Source organism: Rhinichthys klamathensis, unplaced genomic scaffold (genome assembly GCF_029890125.1).
Source record: "Rhinichthys klamathensis goyatoka isolate OS25496 unplaced genomic scaffold, OSU_Roscu_1.1 h1tg000007l_1, whole genome shotgun sequence".
In the NCBI taxonomy this organism is placed as follows: domain Eukaryota; kingdom Metazoa; phylum Chordata; class Actinopteri; order Cypriniformes; family Leuciscidae; genus Rhinichthys; species Rhinichthys klamathensis.
In genome coordinates, this window is record NW_026606560.1 from 1860922 (window position 1) to 1882724 (window position 21803).

General features: G+C 37.3%; 1 protein-coding gene across 6 annotated transcripts in view; it reads left to right on the plus strand.

The window, feature by feature from the left end:
• Positions 1-21803, plus strand: part of lrp8 (low density lipoprotein receptor-related protein 8, apolipoprotein e receptor) — a 198320-nt gene that overhangs the window by 73442 nt on the left and 103075 nt on the right. For 3 of the 6 annotated variants that reach the window (XM_056259543.1, XM_056259553.1, XM_056259526.1), the window contains exon 3: positions 7987-8118. In XM_056259543.1, the coding sequence (XP_056115518.1) occupies positions 7987-8118 (132 nt within the window). The remainder of the gene's footprint in view (positions 1-7986; positions 8119-21803) is intronic. The other 3 variants (XM_056259568.1, XM_056259561.1, XM_056259533.1) reach the window with 1 other exon arrangement.

Consider the following 21803-nt stretch of genomic DNA (forward strand, 5'->3'; position numbering starts at 1 on the left):
TCGGTGTGAAATTTCATCAAAATTACACTAATGTGACCGCACCTGAAACCTCTGGTCCAATAGAATTTTTTTTTGCTCTATAATATCCCCCTCATACTGCCCACCACTGTTTTTCCTTGCATGCATTCTCACCAAAAACATCTGTGTTTCCCATCTAATTACTGAGAGCCCTCAACTGTAATATGGGTTTGCTTTGACAGACCCTGACATGATCTGTTTGATTATATTCAGCTTGCCTCAACGGCAAAAACAACAACGCTCTGTGTTTGCATCAACCATGTACCTACGGGCAGTGGAACTAAGAATGACATTGATTACGTTGTTGCCACCGAAACCATCTTTAATCATAGATCAATTCCTGTGATTCAATTATAGGAAAATATGAATGTTTGATGAAAGAGGGAAATGAAAGGTTGATAGTAAGAGAAAAATAATGAGTCGGGAGTAAAGGAACCAATCCGTTGGCCAGTGTAAATATTTATGTACTAATGGTCACTATGATTATGCTTGAAATGCTTTTTATGCATTTGTTTGAGGAGAAACGTCAACAGTGCAGAAATCAATGGAGATAAATAGTGTGGGAGAGAAGAAAAGGACAGCCCGAGAGAAAAAGACAAACAAAACAGGCTAATATGCTCCCTTCACCCCTTGATCCCTTTACATTTCCCATCAATGGGTCTCTCTCTGTTCTCTCAGGTTGTGCTCCATCCCTTGATGGGATGGGAATCTTAAGGAATTGATTGATTCTGTTTCCAATTCTGGTTCTTTAATGTCACTTTTGAAGAAGAAATGTTTGAAAATAAGACATTAAATTCTTACTGCATTTACTGCCTTAAACAGTATGTTGCCAAATGATCATTTCCCATTTCAGTAGAGCTGATATTACAAATCATAGATAAATAATACAGAAGTGTTTACACATACTTTTAATGTGGCACAGATGCAGGATAAATGCAATCCAGTAATTGCCCCTAACTGTAAATTAGGTAAATGCAAACAGAAATTAAGAAATTAATAGTAGATCATGCGACACCAAAGACTGAAGTAATTACTGCATTAAAAACATTAAAAACCCTAATACTTACCGACCCCAATCTTTGAATTGTAAAGTAATATATTTATTTGTTGTCAAATATGTCACTGACTTATTCATGTGTTTTTTATTCAATAAAAAGGTTTGTAGATTTAGTAGTGGCACAATTATTAGTATTTAGGTACTTTAATGTTCTGTCTGCATTGGCATAAAAATACACATCCGAGAGCCAATAACATAACGGAAAGTCAGGATAATCATTTGGTACTGAAATTTATGTTTTTAAAAATGGGACTGTTCTGAATTTCAACCCGTTCTTGGTTCCCAACCCTCTCTTATATAGGCTAATGCTGTATAATGGCTATGCCATTCTGAACTGCTGCTCTAAGGACCCAAGTCCAGGTTCGCATATTTCTGCATGGATTAGTTGCATTTAAGAAGTTTGTTCTGGATCAGCACTTCAGCAAAACTTTTATATCTAGCCAAGTTGCTGACAGCAGCAGTAGCACTATGTCTTACCACCAACTCCCTAATGCTCCATTCAGTGGGACGCCCCTGTGCCACTTGGTCTTTCAAATGGACCTAGTTTCACACTGCATTTATCTTTTTTCCTCTTTAAGAAGGCATTGTGCGATTCCAGAACAAACTCAGACAAAATGCTCGATTTAAGCTTTTCACGTGTGAGAGTTTATTGACTCAGGAGTGTTTAGGTGCGTGTGCAGTCAAAACTGCCTCCCTCCGTACCTCTTTCACAGAGATACTCAAATTCCTTGAAGTGTTAAATAAAAAGGCGAGAGAGGTGTCTGATGAAGGCGCTTTCACACAATCTGCATACAGAAGCAGTGAAGGCAGATGAGATTAGTGTGTGGTATTGAGCTGTGAAGCGTCAGTGTAAAGCTGTGCTCACAGGGCTTTATCTGCTCACTTCCTCAAAGGAGTTCAATTGTGCCCTTTGAAATCCACCTGGGTTTCAGGCTTAATCTTGTTGTTACCTTTGCAGGCTGTTTGCTTATTATTTCTAATTTTATTCCAACTTCTCTGTTTTCTTTTTTCATCTTTGTACTCCCTCAGTTGCAGATACCACCGTTTCTACGTGCAAACACTAGAGGTAGAGGAAAAAAATTATACAATTTCAAAGTATTGCAATATTTTACTTCATGATACTGTATTAATATTTTAACGGCAAGATTAAATTATTGTAGTTACATTTTCACATTCAATATTTATGGGAAAAACAGATTGGTCACAACTCAGTATGCAAGAAGATGAAATGCACTGTGACATTAGATTGCTAGTCTCGTTAGACATTTGACTTGCAGCAAAAAGTCTTGGTAGGGTTGCACCAGCCGTTCGTAAGTTCAAACTTAAATGGGAGTGTAAAGTACAACTAGGGGCTTAGTATCTATTAGCTAGTTTGTATCCGTTTCTGCAATAAATTTGGTTACACTTTGTTCTTAAGACATAAAGTAGCTACTTTCTTTCAGAGAGTATGTTTGAAATGAATCAGGGGCAATAAATACTGATACAAAAACATAACAAATGTATTTATTATGATTTTTATTTGATATGCACATGGAGCAATTTACACAGAGTTGTGCTATTTACAGTAGATCTGGTTCGTGTTGATGAGCGGCTAATGAGTTATTTATTCACATAATGTACTAGCTCTTAAAATGTAAATGAGTATAAGTGTCAACATCATCATATATGTCTAAATGATTGAAGTTTGTCTGGTAAAACATAAGCTTATTGATGCAATACAATCAATCTGCTGTTTTATTACAATCGTTACTCCTGTTCAGAGCCTTCTGTAAATATTTAGTTTATATGTAGTCTGTTTTCAGCTAAGTTTAATGGTGCAAAATATTTAGCAGTGTGTCAAGTTTAACTTGCGCACATGATGATGTGCATGCCATGTAAAAAAAAAAAGTTTTTGTATGTATGTGGGGAAAAATATATTCAGGACAACTTTTTCCCAAAAGTAATCCCGCAAAATTGACATGCCTTATCATATTGTATCGCCAAGTCTCCACTGTTTCCCACCCCTAACACATAAAAAGAAGGATGTAGTCTGTTGCCATCACTTTCCTTGGTGTTTTCATTGGCAGCATGTGAACTGACCAATATTACATGCAACTAGCTGTCTTTACAAAGTACCATATGGGGTGGTGTTTTCCCTCCGCTATTTCCCATATTTCTGTCACTGACTGTACTGTTTCAATAGATTCCCTTGACACTTTATCTTGTTCTCTTTCTCTCTTACACATGCTCACCTGTAGGCATATGACTGGTCTCAGCATGCAAGAGACCTTCACAATGCTTTTCACCTTTCACAGTTTGTGTGTGCTACATAAGTATAGGTTATTAAACAAGTGGAGTCTCAAACAGTACTGTGATAATACAGGCAGTAAATCTTACAGAACCATACAGACTGTAGTGGGAGGAAATTTAACTACAGTGTGTGAATTGTGCACTGTTGTGTTTATATTTTTCTTTTGTCTTTCTCTGTGTGCAAATCAAGAAGAATGGACAGCCATACAGTCCATACTAGCATAGTATTTTCAGACTTAACGTAAAGCTTATAGACTTGTGTAAAGCTCTGACTTAACGGCCAGAGCTTTTTATATATCAAACAAAATCATCACAAATATATTTCAAAAATTCAATATATTGCTCAGCCTTCATGCCGTTGTGCTTGATCTTACAAGATTTCGTCTGTTACGAGAGATGGACTGAAACAGACAAGAAAAGAAAGAAATGGAACCCACCAGAAAAAGGTGACCCACTGAGGCACCTTTCTTCACAGACTCCATTTACGATTATGACCTGTCCATGTTTATAGCCCTGCTCAAGATGACACTGCGATTGCCTGATCCTATAATAGGTGGGCTCTCTTATCTCAAACGAGTACTCAGAACCACATAAACCACAGCCAGTCAATCACAGCACCTTTCCAAACAGCATTCAGTTCAGCAAACAGGATCAGTCAGTTATACCAGACCTCTGATCTGGTATAACTGATTTATTTCTTACAGCTGCTTAGACTATTGATTTTTACATGAAAATTAACAAGCATTAGACCAGCGGAGAGCAACTAGAACCTTATAAATGACTACCGCTTCAGAAAAGTGTTAACCACTTGCAGGCTTCGTTGTGTTACCTCAAAGTACGCAAATAAAGCAATAAAGTGCATTGCTCATAGTGTTTAAGTAGCTCTTTAGACCATTTGAAGCAATTGAATTACAATTTCCCATCCGCTCCATTGCTTTTTTTAAATTGCGTTTGTAATTCGTCAGTTATCGGGAAACCGAAGGTGTCAAGTGTGTTTAGACTGTAGCGTAACGTTCTCTGTGAAGTCTTGGAGGAAATGGTTTGTGAAAATTGAAGGACACTGACCTTGAGCTGCAGTTGTGTCCCTGTGCAGACTGCTCACTCTGTGAAGTGCTTGCAGCGGACACAAAGAGGTCACCTACAGCTAGCCATCACAGATCAGCAACTCGTCAGTAATCAGTGTGGTCTCTCGAGCATGGGACCTTGGGAATGTCATGGCTTTGCTTGCTTGCGCAGTAAACTCACACACACGCATCTCTTGCTTGTTTCTACACACTAATACGCAGGGGGACTTCCTGGAATCGAGTGTGTATTAAAGCGTCAGCAGGAAAATAGAGAAAAATAACATTTGCACAGTGGCAGGCCTGATGTGTATATATGTGATGCGTGATGATTGTTTTATGTCAGAGCGTGTGCGCTCGTTTTTTGCACATCCCTGTGTTTTTTTGTTTTTTTGGGTTTTTTTTTTTTGTAAATCATGGGAATTTACATTCAGTCTTTGATTATGTATGTGTGCCTAGTGTGAGTATCTGCATAATGAAGTATTTTCTGCTTGTATTACATACCATCTTTGAATCAGCTTTTCCCATGAGTGGGTGCTTGATGCTGCCTGCCTACGTTGACAGTCCTGCAGGGAAATTAGTAAAACCAACACTTGAACTCGCCAGTTTTCTTGACCCAAAGCAACGGACCCCCCAAGTCACACATCAGCTCCATTTCACCCTCCAAGTCAGCAACATCTGGCAGTTTTGCTGCTTTGGATAATTGTAAGCATATTACAGTGAGGCAATGTTTATTGACTGAATGCAATTGTCTTATGGTACTGTATTTCTGTGCGTCTAGTGGCACTAGTAAAATAATGTTTTATGTGTTTTAAACAGTTTCCCAAAGAGTCCAACCGTTGCTTCTGCTGCTGTTTGGACCAATAATATTTTAAAATATACAGTAGTCAACATTTGAAGTGGATCAAAAAGTTAATCAAAGTTGTCCTAAGACAAGAACAGGTTTTGTTCAAAATTCATGTATAACTTTGATGAAAGGTTTTGATGATACACTTCAAATGTTGACTACTGTACTTCATCTATTTATTTATTTATTTAGATTTTTATAATAACATTTTCTTATAAGAAAATTATTTTATATTTTTATAAGAAAGAAGTTTAGTCGAGCCTATGATTTCTTTGTTTGTTTTCCATTTCACTTTTATAGGATGTTGGCTGTAGGCATTTATAATTTATTTATTTCAATGATTCACAGTAGGTCTACATTTTGTGTTTGTGGGATAAGAAAGACTGTTTTCTACTTTACAAATAATAGAATATAATTAATAGAATATAATTGGGGCCCTATGATTTTGGGCGAAAATGCAGAAATTGTGGAATCCAGTCATAATAATGGAATTTACTGTAACGTGAAATGTCACAGAATTTTAGTAAAATTTGGATGAATAAATCAGAAATATAGGACTGTACACTTGTTCAAATCGTGGCCTAGTGACCTGTGAATATTAAATATTTGGTTTTGTTTACCTTGATGAAATTATGAAAATCGTTACTATTGTACAGTACTTCTCAAAGTAATAATAATAGTTTATTAAAACATGATTTTTTATGAATATCACACATTCATGCATGTTTTAATTTAAACAGTAAACCTCAAGTTTCAAAATAAACTTGTCAAATAAAACATATTTTAATTAAACCATTAAAACAGAATCCAGAACATTGTGAATTATATATAGTTATTGGTATATCAGCCAAAATTTCCATAGTATTTTGTGGAGTCAACCTACGACTGGCTTACTTTAACATTGAACAAAATTACACACCTCACTTTTCAAGAAAATTAATATTATGTTCAGCTTGAAAGGAATGAAAGGTGTGACAAGGTCAAGCTTTGTCCTTGAGATAAGGCTAGTGAAGGATCTTTGGTAATTAAGTGCTGCTCATGGCTCACTAACCACCTCTCTCTGTAGTCTTCAGAGGTGTTCAACCCATAACGTAGTGGCTCTGGTTCCAGAGGAAGATAAGGGGCTGGGGAACATGGCCCGGTGATGTGTAAATCTCTATGCTTGTTTCAGTGTAAGGTAGCTTGGCTGGGGAGATAGGGGAGACTTAGTTGAAATCCTCTTGTTCTGATGGGAGGCAAGGGCCTGGGATTTGATCACTGTTGCAGAGAAGAAATTCACAGAATATCTCTTTCTTTCGGATCTGTTGCAACTCAGTGACTGTTGGACCATTTTCTGCTCTCTTTTGGTTGGTTTCATGATTTTCGCCCTTTTATCTGTTTGACTTTTAAGGGTCCCTATATTATTATTTTTTTATCTGTGGTTCTTTAGTATTTATACACTATTATGGTATTTATAAATATATTGAATTAGCTTTTATTTATATATTTTTGTTTTCCATTTTAATTTTAGTAATTTTGTGTGCTTTAGTCATTTTTGTGTGATTTTTATTCAGTCTAAATTTTTTGTTTGATTAATTTTAGTACTTCATCTAATATTTACAGTTCTTTTTTCAATTAACTTTTTTTTTTCAATTAAACAATAACAAAGCTGTTTTATATTAGATTTGTATGCAAGTATACACTATTCGACTTTTTTGTATATGTGTTTGTCTGTTAACATTTGAAAAGTCAATGTACTGTAATTGACCATATTTATGTTGCTAATGCCCTTTCTTGGCCCTATTGTGCACAGTCGATTTGGTGCACATTTTTATCAGGAGGAAATAACTTGCTCAGCCTCTTAAATAACTTTCATATCTCCTTTTTATCTGATAGCACAAATAATATTTTTCATAGTTTGGCTCCATTCTGTAACCTCCATGGCATGTGAGTATGATGGTCCAGCTTATTGATTTACTGTAGGCATATTGATTGCAAGGAAAAAAACAGAACTAATATTTGGCATACAAGAATAGTACACCCAGACCAGGCGTTTACATGTGTTCAATTGATGGACGTGATAAAAGCCGAACATGTGTTAAATCACTGTGTCCTCTCTGACTGAAAAAGCTCTTATTGGTCTCCCTCCCAGAGAGCTGACAACATCATCAATTGCTCTCCCTTCAGGCTCCTTTACCCCTGCTACAAATTTACTGGACTTAAAGCAAGGCAGTCTTTATCCTCACGCATACAAAAACGAAAGTAAGGTTCATAAATTCACAGTGATGTGTACCTGGGTGTTTGTAATTGCTCCCAATGGAGCTCTGTGTTCAATTCATTCAAACTCTCTTCCCAATTAAACTATAAACACGACAGGAAGAAATGACAGAGACACACAGTGCACTTAGCCTCATAGTGCTTGCTTTTTGTTGTTTGACTCTAAAGCATGAGTCTTTTACTGCTCAAGACTTTATTTCTGAACCAGAACCGTTGTTATCAAGTGCGAGTCTACCATTGTTTCTCAAGTGATCCAATTTTCTTGCCGTCTCCTGCAGACTAGATTTAGTAGCGTGGAGGTTTGTTTCATTGTTGTTGAAGTAATTCCACCTTCCACTTAAGCTTGACATATGAAAAAGCAGGTACATCTGAACTAAACTTTAAATTTGGTTTGCACCAAAACCTCTTGTGTTAATGTAAATGCCCCTGTACTTACCTTCCTCTCTTTTCTTGAACAGCAAAAAAGACATGTGCTACGACAGACTTTGCTTGTAAGAATGGGCAGTGTGTCCCGGCTCGATGGAGGTGTGATGGAGAACCGGAGTGTCCAGATGGTTCGGATGAAGCAGACTCCACCTGCAGTGAGTACAGTGAGTGTTTGTGCATGCGTTTTTATAATGTTGATTCTGGTTATTTTTAATTCTAATAAACATGTAAACCTATAGGGGAATTTCATTTGTAAGTGAGCATCACCATACCGCTATAATAAGTTCAGTGCCATAGAAACTTTAAGTAACTAAGTACTAAATTAAATAAGTACTAAAGTACATAGAAAAGGTCAGTATGATATTTTTATTTTAAAAAATTATACTTTTATTCAGTAAAAAATCATTACATTTATCAAATGTTACAGTAAAAAATGTCAAATAAATGCTGTTCTTTTAAACTTTCAATGCGTTGTGTTTTGAACATTAATAATAATAAGAAATGTTTCTTATGCACCATATCATAGTATTAGAATGATTTCTGAAGGATCATGTGACACTGAAGACTGAAGTTATGAAGCTGAACATTCATTTTCTTTTTTTTTTAAAACTTTAAATTATTATCTCACCAAACTTTTGAACGGTAGTGTAAATATAAATATGAACTAATACATTAGAGCAGTGTTATGTAGCCTTGAATTATTTCTTCATTTAGCAAGCATTACGTCAAGGGTTTTCAAGTAATTATTCAAGTGAATAGTCAGTCATTTCAAACAAATAAATAAATAGCAGCAAGTTGCTCTTTAATGAGAGCACTTTATTTTGAATCAAAATGTTTTCTTGATAAAGTAACAGGAAAAGTGAAGCTTATAGCAGTGTTTGTTGGCAAATAATTCTTCTGCATGCATTATTGCTCATTTATTTAATATAGGATTGATTAACGTCATTTGGAATTCACCCTTTAGGCTTCTACTTTCAAAACCAGGTGTAAATACTCAGATTACTGCATATATCCTTATAACAGTCTTCTTTGTTGTTTAAACCTATTTGTCATGCACATAAACCACAATAATGCTAGTGGAGTTTTGACTTTTATTTGCATGCATCCAGTTCTTTTTTGTTTGTTTTTCTACCAAGGATCGCCTGTGGCTGTTTGGCAATCTCAATAATTGTTATTTTAAGCTGTGGGCTGAGCCTTTCTCTCTGGCCATGTGATGTGATTTTGCCTTTGGCTGAATTAGGCTCCAGCTGCTAATTGGCAGCAGTAATGCTCACTCTCCTCGGCATACTCCTCACTTGTGTACTAGTAATTTGTATTGTCCACTCAGATCATGAGCAAATCACATTTTTACCCATTCTTTGTGCTCTGATTCAGTTGTTACTTCATTACTGCATCAGGGGCAGTTTCTGGCTCACTTTTCTTTCTTTGCCAATATCCGAAGTATAGTGGAGCTTCCAGTTCAATGATCACAAGATCAGATCTACTGTGATTTGGCTGTTTTTTTTTCCTCTGGCTACAGTATCCTGGTCAGGAAGGGAGGAGGGAGACGTAGGCTATGTTTGGAAATGTATACTACAATGACATACACTCACCTAAAGGATTTTTAGGAACACCTGTTCAATTTCTCATTAATGCAATTATCTAATCAACCAATCACATGGCAGTTGCTTCAATGCATTTAGGGGTGTGGTCCTGGTCAAGACAATCTTCTGAACTCCAACCTGAATGTCAGAATCGGAAAGAAAGGTGATTTAAGCAATTTTGAGCGTGGCATGGTTGTTGGTGCCAGACGGGCCAGTCTGAGTATTTCACAATCTGCTCAGTTACTGGGATTTTTACGCACAACCATTTCTAGGGTTTACAAAGAATGGTGTGAAAAGGAAAACCATCCAGTATGCGGCAGTCCTGTGACCTCTAGCATCAACAAGGCATTTTCGCCCAGAGGAGAATGGGCCGCCTGATTCAAGCTGATAGAAGAGCAACTTTGACTGAAATAACCACTCGTTACAACCGAGGTATGCAGCAAAGCATTTATGAAGCTACAACACGCACAACCTTGAGGCAGATGGGCTACAACAGCAGAAGACCCCACCGGGTACCACTCATCTCCACTACAAATAGGAAAAAGAGGCTACAATTTGCAAGAGCTCACCAAAATTGGACAGTTGAAGACTGGAAAAATGTTGCCTGGTCTGATGAGTCTCGATTTCTGTTGAGACATTCAGATGGTAGAGTCAGAATTTGGCGTATACAGAATGAGAACATGGATCCGTCATGCCTTGTTACCACTGTGCAGGCTGGTGGTGTAATGGTGTGGGGGATGTTTTCTTGGCACACTTTAGGCCCCTTAGTGCCAATTGGGCATCGTTTAAATGCCACGGCCTACCTGAGCATTGTTTCTGACCATGTCCATCCCTTTATGGCCACCATGTACCCATCATCTGATGGTTACTTCCAGCATGATAATGCACCATGTCACAAAGCTCGAATCATTTCAAATTGGTTTCTTGAACATGACAATGAGTTCACTGTACTAAAATGGCCCCCACAGTCACCATATCTCAACCCAATAGAGCATCTTTGGGATGTGGTGGAACGGGTGCTTCGTGCCCTGGATGTGCATCCCACAAATCTCCATCAACTGCAAGATGCTATCCTATCAATATGGGCCAACATTGCTAAAGAATGCTTTCAGCACCTTGTTGAATCAATGCCACGTAGAATTAAGGCAGTTCTGAAGGCGAAAGGGGGTCAAACACAGTATTAGTATGGTGTTACTAATAATCCTTTAGGTCAGTGTATAGTATGCTCACTCTGCACAGTATGTACATTTTCTGTATGCATAGAATATCAGAGTGACCTACCACATTGCCAAAATGTTCAGTTTACAACAGTGTAAACTGTGCTCAATACTATATCCCACAATCCAATGCATTTACCTTGAACTTCCCTTGTGAATTTTATAATCTTCTTTGTATATATGTTTTTTTTCCAGATTACCAAAACTTAATTTAGCTATGACTATAATTAGTTTTTTTCTTCACAAAATGGAATTAAAAGAAGTACATTTTAAAGAGGATCATGTATGCACAATAAATAAATATCAAATTGGTTATTGGCTGATATAAGAGATTTAAAAAAAGATTTTGTATTGATTTGATATTGGATATTTAATTAATTCTCATTTTCCCAGTGTTTACGTGTATATTACCTTGGCATCATCTCACAGTCACTGTCACTCACAGTCCAGGCCCGTATATTTTTGCCTTAAGCATTTTTCTTTTTCATAAATATTTATTATACAAAAACAAATTCTCGTCCATTGTTTTTGAGCTTATTTATCTCTCTATTAGTAATTGCTCAGAGCAATTTTAAGTCTTTCATAGTAAACTGTCAAGTGTCAGCTTTTAAATGATACCTTGGTTTTGTGTGTAGTCAGGACTAGTTAGCAACAACCATTTTATTATGGGTATGTCATTTTGCACTCGATTGCCAAAACGTTGGGCGAGGGGTAAGGGGTTAAAGTTAATCATTACAAACACTATACTTTTTATAACTGTTAAATGTATAATAAATATCCATTGTACTTTATAATGTTATGTCTAAATTCACCTACACTTTAAATAAAAAAAAACAACAACAATTAATTTTAGTTTTTAGTATTTTAATTTATTTATTATAAAATGTTACTTTCAGACATTTATCTGTTGTTGACCACAACAATTATCGACTTTTCGGTATTGGCCAGATATCTACCAAATAGCAGATACCAAAAAGAAATCTAGTGATATAATAGGTTATTAATCATGATATGGTCTTGTGACAACAATGTATTATACTATTTTTTTTTTTTTTTTTTTTTGCATTTTGTCCTAACAATCATTATTATTGGGTACATCCTTCTGCCTCTCTACTTCGGTATGTTCATATTCTGGATGTATCTAAAAATAAAGTGAAATGATAATGACAACTGTGCCATAAAGGGATGGAAGTTGTGCTAGTTTCAAATCTCCCACCCACAGAGACCGTCACCATATGATGGACATGTGTGAAATTGTGTGTTCTGTAACATTTATCTCAAATATGATGAGGATTTCACCACCAAATTATTTTTTGCAGAAACTATTTTTGCTTGATTTGCTTGTTAATGTCCATCCAAATCAGCCTACAGGAATATATAAATGCTAATCCAATGCATTGAGGTAAAATAACTTGGATGGCTTTGAGACATACACACAAATACATAGATGTATTCCCACTAGTCCAAGGTCAAAGCTTGCAGCTGTATCCAGACACATTTCCCAATATCCCTTGTCTGTGTTAGATTGCTTTTCACAATTGCTCTTAGCTTTGTTTGGTGGCCTCTACAGAGGTTCTCCTTCTATCAGAGCAAAGTCACACAGAGTCACATGAATCATAGTTCTTCACAGCTTCTTTACACAAACCCCTCTTTGTGCCTTGAATAGGTCTAAATTCCTCAACATTAGCCTCCCTCTGGTAATGCAGAGTATAAGTACTATCATACCATTACAGCAGACTATCATGTTGTGCTCAACCTGGTAATATTAAGTAAGTAATATTGAAAAACGACCCAGGCTCCGTGGTTTCTCAGTATGGCATATCTTGATCAATGGGAACAGCAGGGCAGTCATTATGGTTGCATTAAAACGTAATAAACAGGAGCATGTGGACATGACTCAGGTGCTTGTACAAAAATGAATCTGGGATCATATGCTGGCATGATTATGAAAAATTAGATTGGTACCTTGCCTTGATTGGGTGGTTATTAATCAGCTTGATGAAGTGTGTGTTTACGTGTATTCCAAAGGCACATTGTGTGTGTGTGTGTGTGTGTGTGTGTGTGAGAGAGAGAGAAAATTGGGGTTGGAGAAAGGGTTATTTTATGGCCCCTTCAGCTGTTGCGCGGGACGGATTTGCATAGGATCTCTGGTCAAACTACTTTATACAGACCTAGACAAGAAACTTTGTCATAGTGAATTATAAGGAGCTTAATTAGTGGTGCTTGCAACATGTTTAAAGGTTTTTTTTTTTATATATATAAATACTTTTAAATGCTACTGTTTTTTCAGCAGTCATTACTCTGTGCCACCTGATCCTTCAGAAATCATTCTATGCTGATTTGGAACTCATGAAACTCAAGCTTAAGCTTAATTGTGTTTGTTGAAACTGATACTTTTTTCAGGATTCTTTTATGAACTGACAGTTCAAAAGAACAGCATTCATTTTAAATAATTTATTAAATAATTTAATTAATTCATTAATTAATTTGTTTATTTATTTATTTATTTTTAAATCAATAATTAAACCACCTAGAAATGCCCTTTCAACCAACTAGTGTACCCTAGTAGCCACATAGCGACACCTTAAAAACAAATATTTCCTTAAGAAAATGTTAAAAATGTAGTTGTTTTTCTTGATATGCTTTAAAAGATTGGATATTCAAACAAGTTTCATTTTTATATTATGTAGTGGAACTTAGCATTTGAGTTTTCCACACCTTTCAGCGTTGATCAAATCCAGAGGAACAAAGACAGACTGCCTCAGGCATTGACATTGAAGTGTAATTGGCTTCCAGGTGAGCAAATAAATATATATTTTTTTAAAGCACAAGTATAGTATAGAAAACATTCAACATGCTTGCAAGACCTCTGCTTCTGTCACAATCTCCTCAATCAAGGTCAGATGATTGCAATATTATTATATTTTGGTTACACTCAAAGATGTAATCATGTGTCGCTGTGAATGTGATGTAACCTCCTCTCCCCCACCAGTCTCACATTCTATGTTGACTCATTTGAAATTAACTTCTAACCTTTATGTTGCTATGTTAAATGTGTCCATCTCCAGAACTGATCTCAAGCTAACAAGATCATGAGTCTGATTGGATTCATTCTTCCTTAGAAATTGGTTGGTGTTTTTTTCTCCACCAAATACTGTTGGATTTAAACTAAGGAAAATTAGGTGGATGTTGCATCAGGTGCTTTAAAAAAAAAAAAAAAAAGAGATGGAAATGCATTGTGTGCAAGTCAAGAAAGAGAAACTACAAAAGACTATTTTTGCTTGTGCAGTAAAAATACCGGTACACCTATGCACCTGACTTAAATTAACCTAAGCGTAATGTCTCCTAATCGACACTTAAGAACTCTAGCGCATCTACTGGCGACATCTTGCTTTGAGTCGGACAACGATCTTTAGTGTTTGCGCAGCAGTAACCAGACAGGCTCCAGACAATGCCTTTCAATATGCTTTCGTCACGGCTGGGAGGATCTCGGACTAATCTCAGAGAATTCCCCGCATATAAAAACTCTTTTGATATTAAAGTAACAATTACAGAAGAATAAAATAAAGCATATTTTGTTACCTTTTGGAGCTTGGAAGGGTTCAGTTTGAGCAGATGTTTTATACCATCATCACTGTCCTCGTCAGAGCTCATTTCCCAGTACATTCAGCATCTGGCTTATATTCGCGATCTCAAACGTATTCTCTAAACTATCATTTTCAACATCTTCAAAAATCCATATTTTGATCGCTGACAGTTTCTTCACCAGATCCACCATTAATTGACAGTGACACTAATATTTGATTGCATTCAGTACTTGCTCTGCATTAAATCACTTCACAGCCATTTCAAGTTTTGCTGATGACGCCTCCTTTTCTTTTGTTTTCTGTCTGCGGTAACTATGAGTGAAATGTCACTTCACCATTGTGTACTAAACATTGTCACCTTGTGGAATAAAGGTGAATTGCACTTATTCAGTCATCAAAGATTCAATTATTGCTGTGCAGAACAAATATACTTGCACTGTTACACACCTCGGTTCTGTTTGCGATCCTATAAAAAAAAATTCCCAAAAAATATTAATAGAATTTTAATATTTTTCTTGTTATAATGTTTATAATGAATTGATTGAGGAAAACTAAGAGGGTTGATGTCTAACTTTAAAAAATGAATAAGGAGGGTATTGAATGATGTCCCGAGTCACTAAAGACCCGAGGTATGCATTTAAGGGTTTAATCAGATCCAAAAGCACGCACATTCACAGCAAAACACTATGTTGCTCAATTTGAGTGCTCAAAACAAATTGTAAAAAGAAAAAAAAGTCGGCACACCTTGGCTCCAAAAATGGGAAAATTTTAATAGACTCACACATAACGTTTCGAGCACGTAGGCTCTTCGTCAGACAATTAAAAGTTAAACACACCACGCCTTTATACTCACAGGTGACCCCCCCACACACACACACAAAAACCTAATACAAATAATACCAATATCACCCAAAAGACCAAAGGAAGAATAATACATACTAAATGTGAAAGTCAAATTAAACAAAATTAATATAAATTTATATAGTGAAACCTGCATAGACAAACTGCATAGAAACTGACGAATATCAAATTCTTCATTTAATCTCCTCGGTGCCATAGTATCTAATGTGTCAATCCAGAAGGTTTCGCGTTTTAGAAGTAAATTATTGATGTCACCTCCGCGCCGTGGACACTTCACCAATCCTATCCCTAAGTATTGGTAGAAACAGAATGTCTAAAAGTATCAAAATGCTTAGCAACCGGACTTTTAAAATCTTGATTTCTGATAGCGCAACGATGTTCTGTAATGCGGGTTTTTGAAGATCTACTAGTTTTACCCACATAGCAAAGTCTTCAAAGGCAACGCAACATGTAGATTACATTAGCCGTTTTGCACGAAATTGTGCCTCTTATATTAATTTTTTTTCCAGTGTGGGGGTGTTTGAATGTTTTAGTTTTGTACGTGAAATTACATTGTTGGCAATTACCACATCTGTAATTACCAAAGGGCACCTTGTCTAAAAAATTTAAAGGAGGAGTAACATCAGCTCGGACCAGAATATTACGAAGGTTAGGTGGTCTCTTGTATACTACACGTGGTGGCTTTTCAAAACATTTCTTGAGATTAGGGTCACTATCCACTTTATGCCAATGGTCAAGTAAAACGCCTTCTATGTCCCTTGCCAACGGAGAGTATTGAATATAACAAATTACTCAATGTTCAAAGGTCTTTGTTTTTTTTTTACAAGACACTCATGTTGAGACATGTTCGAAAAGCGATTCTCAGCAGACTGAATGCATTCATCCTTATATGCTCTTGCTCTAAATTGGTCTGATAAAATAGATGCTTGATGTTGAAAATCATCCTCTTTACTACAAATACGACGTATGCGACTAAATTGAGAAATTGGTACAGAACGTTTTAATGACTCAGGATGGTAAGATGTGCCATGCAATGTGTTGTGATCAGTAGGTTTTCGATACAAGCTTGTCTCAAGACCAGTTACAGACTTAATAATGAACACATCTAAAAAGTTCATTTTCTCTTGATGGAATTCAATGGGGAATTTCAGTGCACTGCAGTTATTATTAACCAGTTTGTGAAAATCTAATAACTCAGACACAGTACCATTCCATAGCAAAAAGACATCATCAATAAATATAACGTTTCTATAACACGATGTGTTTTAAGAAAGGGTTACAATCTGGGTGATACACAAATTGTTGTTCAAACATACCACAAAACAGGGATGCAAAGCTAGGGCCCATTTTCGAATCCATTCTGACGCCAGAGATCTGTAGAAAAAATTAAAATCAGATCCGAATAAAAAATAGTTATATGACAATACCAATTTGGTCAGTTCTAATAAGCAGCCAGTGCTGGGAGTTCTATCAGAACGTTGATCAAGAAAAAATTCAAGAGCTTCAAGCCCACCTAGGAATGGAACATTAGTATAGAGCGATTCAACATCCATAGTCACCAAAAGAACAGGAGAGTTAGGTAATGTCACAGAATTTAAGGGTTTCAATTGCATTTAAGGGTTAAAATGTAACTTAACTTGGAAAAATATAAGCTCCTGGCATGCAATTTCTCTTACACACGGTCACCTAACAAATGCAAAATTAGACTAGTAGTCTTCAAAATATTTGTACAATATAATGCTCCAGAATATTAAACCAAAACTGAAAGAATTAGCATCTTCTGCATAAGGTTTTCTTCTCATCCACGTATATACACTCACCGGCCACTTTATTAGGTACACCTGTCCAACTGCTCGTTAACACTTAATTTCTAAGCAGCCAATCACATGGCGGCAACTCAGTGCATTTAGGCATGTAGACATGGTCAAGACAATCTCCTGCAGTTCAAACCGAGCATCAGTATGGGGAAGAAAGTTGATTTGAGTGACTTTGAACGTGGCATGATTGTTGGTGCCAGAAGGGCTGGTCTGAGTATTTCAGAAACTGCTGATCTACTGGGATTTTCACGCACAACCATCTCTAGGGTTTACAGAGAATGGTCCGAAAAAGAAAAAACATCCAGTGAGCGGCAGTTCTGTGGGCGGAAATGCCTTGTTGATGCCAGAGGTCAGAGGAGAATGGCCAGACTGGTTCGAGCTGATAGAAGGGCAACAGTGACTGAAATAACCACTCGTTACAACCGAGGTATGCAGCAAAGCATTTGTGAAGCCACAACACGCACAACCTTGAGGCGGATGGGCTACAACAGCAGAAGACTCCACCGGGTACCACTCATCTCCACTACAAATAGGAAAAAGGGGCTACAATTTGCAAGAGCTCACCAAAATTGAACAGTTGAAGACTGGAAAAATGTTGCCTGGTCTGATGAGTCTCGATTTCTGTTGAGACATTCAGATGTTAGAGTCAGAATTTGGCGTAAACAGAATGAGAACATGGAACCATCATGCCTTGTTACCACTGTGCAGTTTGGTGGTGGTGGTGTAATGGTGTGGGGGATGTTTTCCTGGCACACTTTAGGCCCCTTAGTGCCAATTGGGCATCGTTTAAATGCCACGGCCTACCTGAGCATTGTTTCTGACCATGTCCATCCCTTTATGGCCACCATGTACCCATCCTCTGATGGCTACTTCCACCATGTCACAAAGCTCTAATTATTTCAAATTGGTTTCTTGAACATGACAATGAGTTCACTGTACTAAAATGGCCTCCACACTCACCAGATCTCAACCCAATAGAGCATCTTTGGGATGTGGTGGAACGGGAGATTCGCATCATGGATGTGCAGCCGACAAATCTGCGGCAACTGTGTGATGCCATCATGTCAATATGGACCAAACTCCCTGAGGAATGCTTCCAGCACCTTGTTGAATCTATGCCACGAAGAATTGAGGCAGTTCTGAAGGCAAAAGGGGGTCCAACCCGTTACTAGCATGGGGTACCTAATAAAGTGGCCGGTGAGTGTAGATATTCCAGCATGAGATGGAATTTTACTCGTTCTTAATGATTGAATTGGTTTAATCACAGACCTCTTTATGAAATGAGTGCATTGCCTTTAGCTTTTCAGATTACCCTAAGAAATGTAACAACAAATTTCACATTATTCGTCTCAATATGCATCAGCAAATTCTTCAGTGTGTTTTTAATACTTAGAATGAACTCACTTTATATAAGTGTTATTTAATTTGTTATGCATAAAAATGTCTTTGTGTAGGTTTCCATTATCAATTCGCAAGACTCTATCAGTGTTGCTTTTATATTGATAGGTGACAACTGACAAATTTAGCCAGGAAACAAAGACCTGAGCCTATTATAACCTTGCTCTGGAGTTTTCCTACATAATTATTTTAAATATTATGGAGGGATCCAGTCAGATGCACCGGATGGGTTCAATTTCATGCTTCAGGCAGCGTTTCCCTGAAGTAATTTCCCATGTGGCCACACTCCAGGAACACTGCTGCTGCCTAAGAGCAAGCCCTAGTCTCCCGGCCACGCGCTCCATTCCCGGTTGCCACAGCGGAGGCATCAGCGCAGCCCGATTGCTTCTTAGTCACGCGGTTTGTGCTGGCATTTTAATTTAGCGCCCATCAGTGCTGATTTTTCTCACTATCAAACTGAGCTCAAGCACCAGGAATCGACTGCTGACTACAAAAGTTGAAGCTGTTGAGCCAAGTTTGTTTTATTATTATTATTTATTGATAGTATAGTGAGGACAGGAAATGGTCAGAAAAGATGAGGATGGGATCAGGAAGCACTGCCCAGAATCAGGAAACATGGGCCAGAATCAGCACTTTTTAATATGTATGTTAATATGTATGTAAATTATATATGTATGTAAAAACAAAAGCTATAATTTTTTTTGATACTTTTGTAACTCATTTATAATTATATATACATTTTTATTTATTTATTTATTTTTAGTGTGACTATTTGACTTAGCCAATTTAGACAAATGTGAATGTGTGGTTACTGCCATTTTAGATTAACGACTTTTTTTTAATACACCATATTAATGCAACTTATTCTTCAAAGATACAAATTATGTAATTTTTTTGTACGCTGAATTCAAAATCCACTTGACTCAAAAATGTCTTAGGAAACATGCCAGTTTGAATAGGCTTCTAATATAGAGGAATAAACCAATTCAGCAATCAATTTAGAAATTCACTTTGTCTAAAACGAAGATCCAATTACATATTAGAATAGCTCTTCGAATTGTCTTATATCTTATAATTAACTAATCAGCATTGCTTTTGTTTATGTTTTCCCAGACTGTCAGACTAATTAGTGTTGAACTAAACCTATCAAAGACTGAGGCGTCTCATGAGAGCAGGTCGTGTCAAAGTGACAGTAACTGGCTCTGAAACACTCTGGGACTTTAAAGTGGGCTGCTCACACTGTGCAGAGGACTTTTTGGATTGGGTCAAGAAGCTTCATTCCCTGCAGGCACTTTTAATTAGCCAAAGGCATGGAAACATGAATATTGGGGGTCTGTACTTAATTGCATGGTCAGTGTGACAGGCTTGAGTGCGTTTATGGGTTTGAATGTCCTTTGCATGTGTGTATCTTGTAGGGAAAGATCATGCATAATGTCACATTTACAAGTTTACGAAAGCCAAAAGAGGTCAGAAGGAACAGGAAGCTGTCAACTTCCCATGTAATCTCAAAAGAATAAACATTTGCAGTATTTGCCTGTTGGACTCCTCCAATCACTCCTGGAGTGATCAACATGATGGATGGATAGCGTGTTTAATTGTGCCCCACTGGACACAATCTGCAGAAAAAGATCAGTCTTAGACATCTGCCTTAGTAAAAATGCTCTCTGAACATCCTTTGTGTGATTCCATCAATTTCATTTTTACCCATAATTAGTGACCTTTGATCTCACCAGTTCCCTATTGATCCTCCATCATTGCCTTCAGCCTATAGGTCCAGATCACCATTTCAAGTCTCTTTAGGTCTTAATGACTGTATTGCACTGGGTTTCCATTGAATCAGGACTATGGTGTGGCGTCAGAATGATGTATGTGGCTAGATTTCTTTGAAAATCTTTGTAGGAAATAGATCGGTGTATACACTCACCTAAAGGATTATTAGGAACACCATACTAATACTGTGTTTGACCCCCTTTTCGCCTTCAGAACTGCCTTAATTCTACGTGGCGTTGATTCAACAAGGTGCTGAAAGCATTCTTTAGAAATGTTGGGCCATATTGATAGGATAGCATCTTGCAGTTGATGGAGATTTGTGGGATGCACATCCAGGGCACGAAGCTCCCGTTCCACTACATCCCAAAGATGCTCTATTGGACTGAGATCTGGTGACTGTGGGGGCCATTTTAGTACAGTGAACTTGTCATGTTCAAGAAACCAATTTGAAATGATTCGAGCTTTGTGACATGGTGCATTATCCTGCTGGAAGTAGCCATCAGAGGATGGGTACATGGTGGCCATAAAGGGATGGACATGGTCAGAAACAATGCTCAGGTAGGCCGTGGCATTTAAACGATGCCCAATTGGCACTAAGGGGCCTAAAGTGTGCCAAGAAAACATCCCCCAAACCATTACACCACCACCAGCAGCCTGCACAGTGGTAACAAGGCATGATGGATCCATGTTCTCATTCTGTTTACGCCAAATTCTGACTCAACAGAAATCGAGACTCGTCAGAACAGGCAACATTTTTTTCAGTCTTCAACTGTCCGATTTTGGTGCGCTCTTGCAAATTGTAGCCTCTTTTTCCTATTTGTAGTGGAGACGAGTGGTACCCGATGGGGTCTTCTGCTGTTGTAGCCCATCCGCCTCAAGGTTGTGCGTGTTGTGGCTTCACAAATGCTTTGCTGCATACCTCGGTTGTAACGAGTAGTTATTTCAGTCAAAGTTGCTCTTCTATCAGCTTGAATCAGTCGGCCCATTTTCCTCTGACCTTTAGCATCAACAAGGCATTTTCGCCCACAGGACTGCCGCATACTGGATGTTTTTCCCTTTTCACACCATTCTTTGTAAACCCTAGAAATGGTTGTGCGTGAAAATCCCAGTAACTGAGCAGATTGTGAAATACTCAGACCGGCCCGTCTGGCACCAACAACCATGCCACGCTCAAAATTGCTTAAATCACCTTTCTTTCCCATTCTGACATTCAGTTTGGAGTTCAGGAGATTGTCTTGACCAGGACCACACCCCTAAATGCATTGAAGCAACTGCCATGTGATTGGTTGATTAGATAATTGCATTAATGAGAAATTGAACAGGTGTTCCTAATAATCCTTTAGGTGAGTGTGTATATATATATAAATAAATTATTCTTCACATTTATTTGCTATATATATATATATATTTTGTATTGTATAAATTTGTAAATATGAATATGTTGTGACACGAATAATGTACAATGCAAACAAAGAAAAAGATAACATGATATCTGTAATAATCTCTATAGTGGCTGCATTCATTGTATCCATACATTAATTCAATTTTTGTACACTAATGCTTCTAGGCACATTTAAGTTGTTTTACATAACGGATAATTTGTACGGCTCGAAATA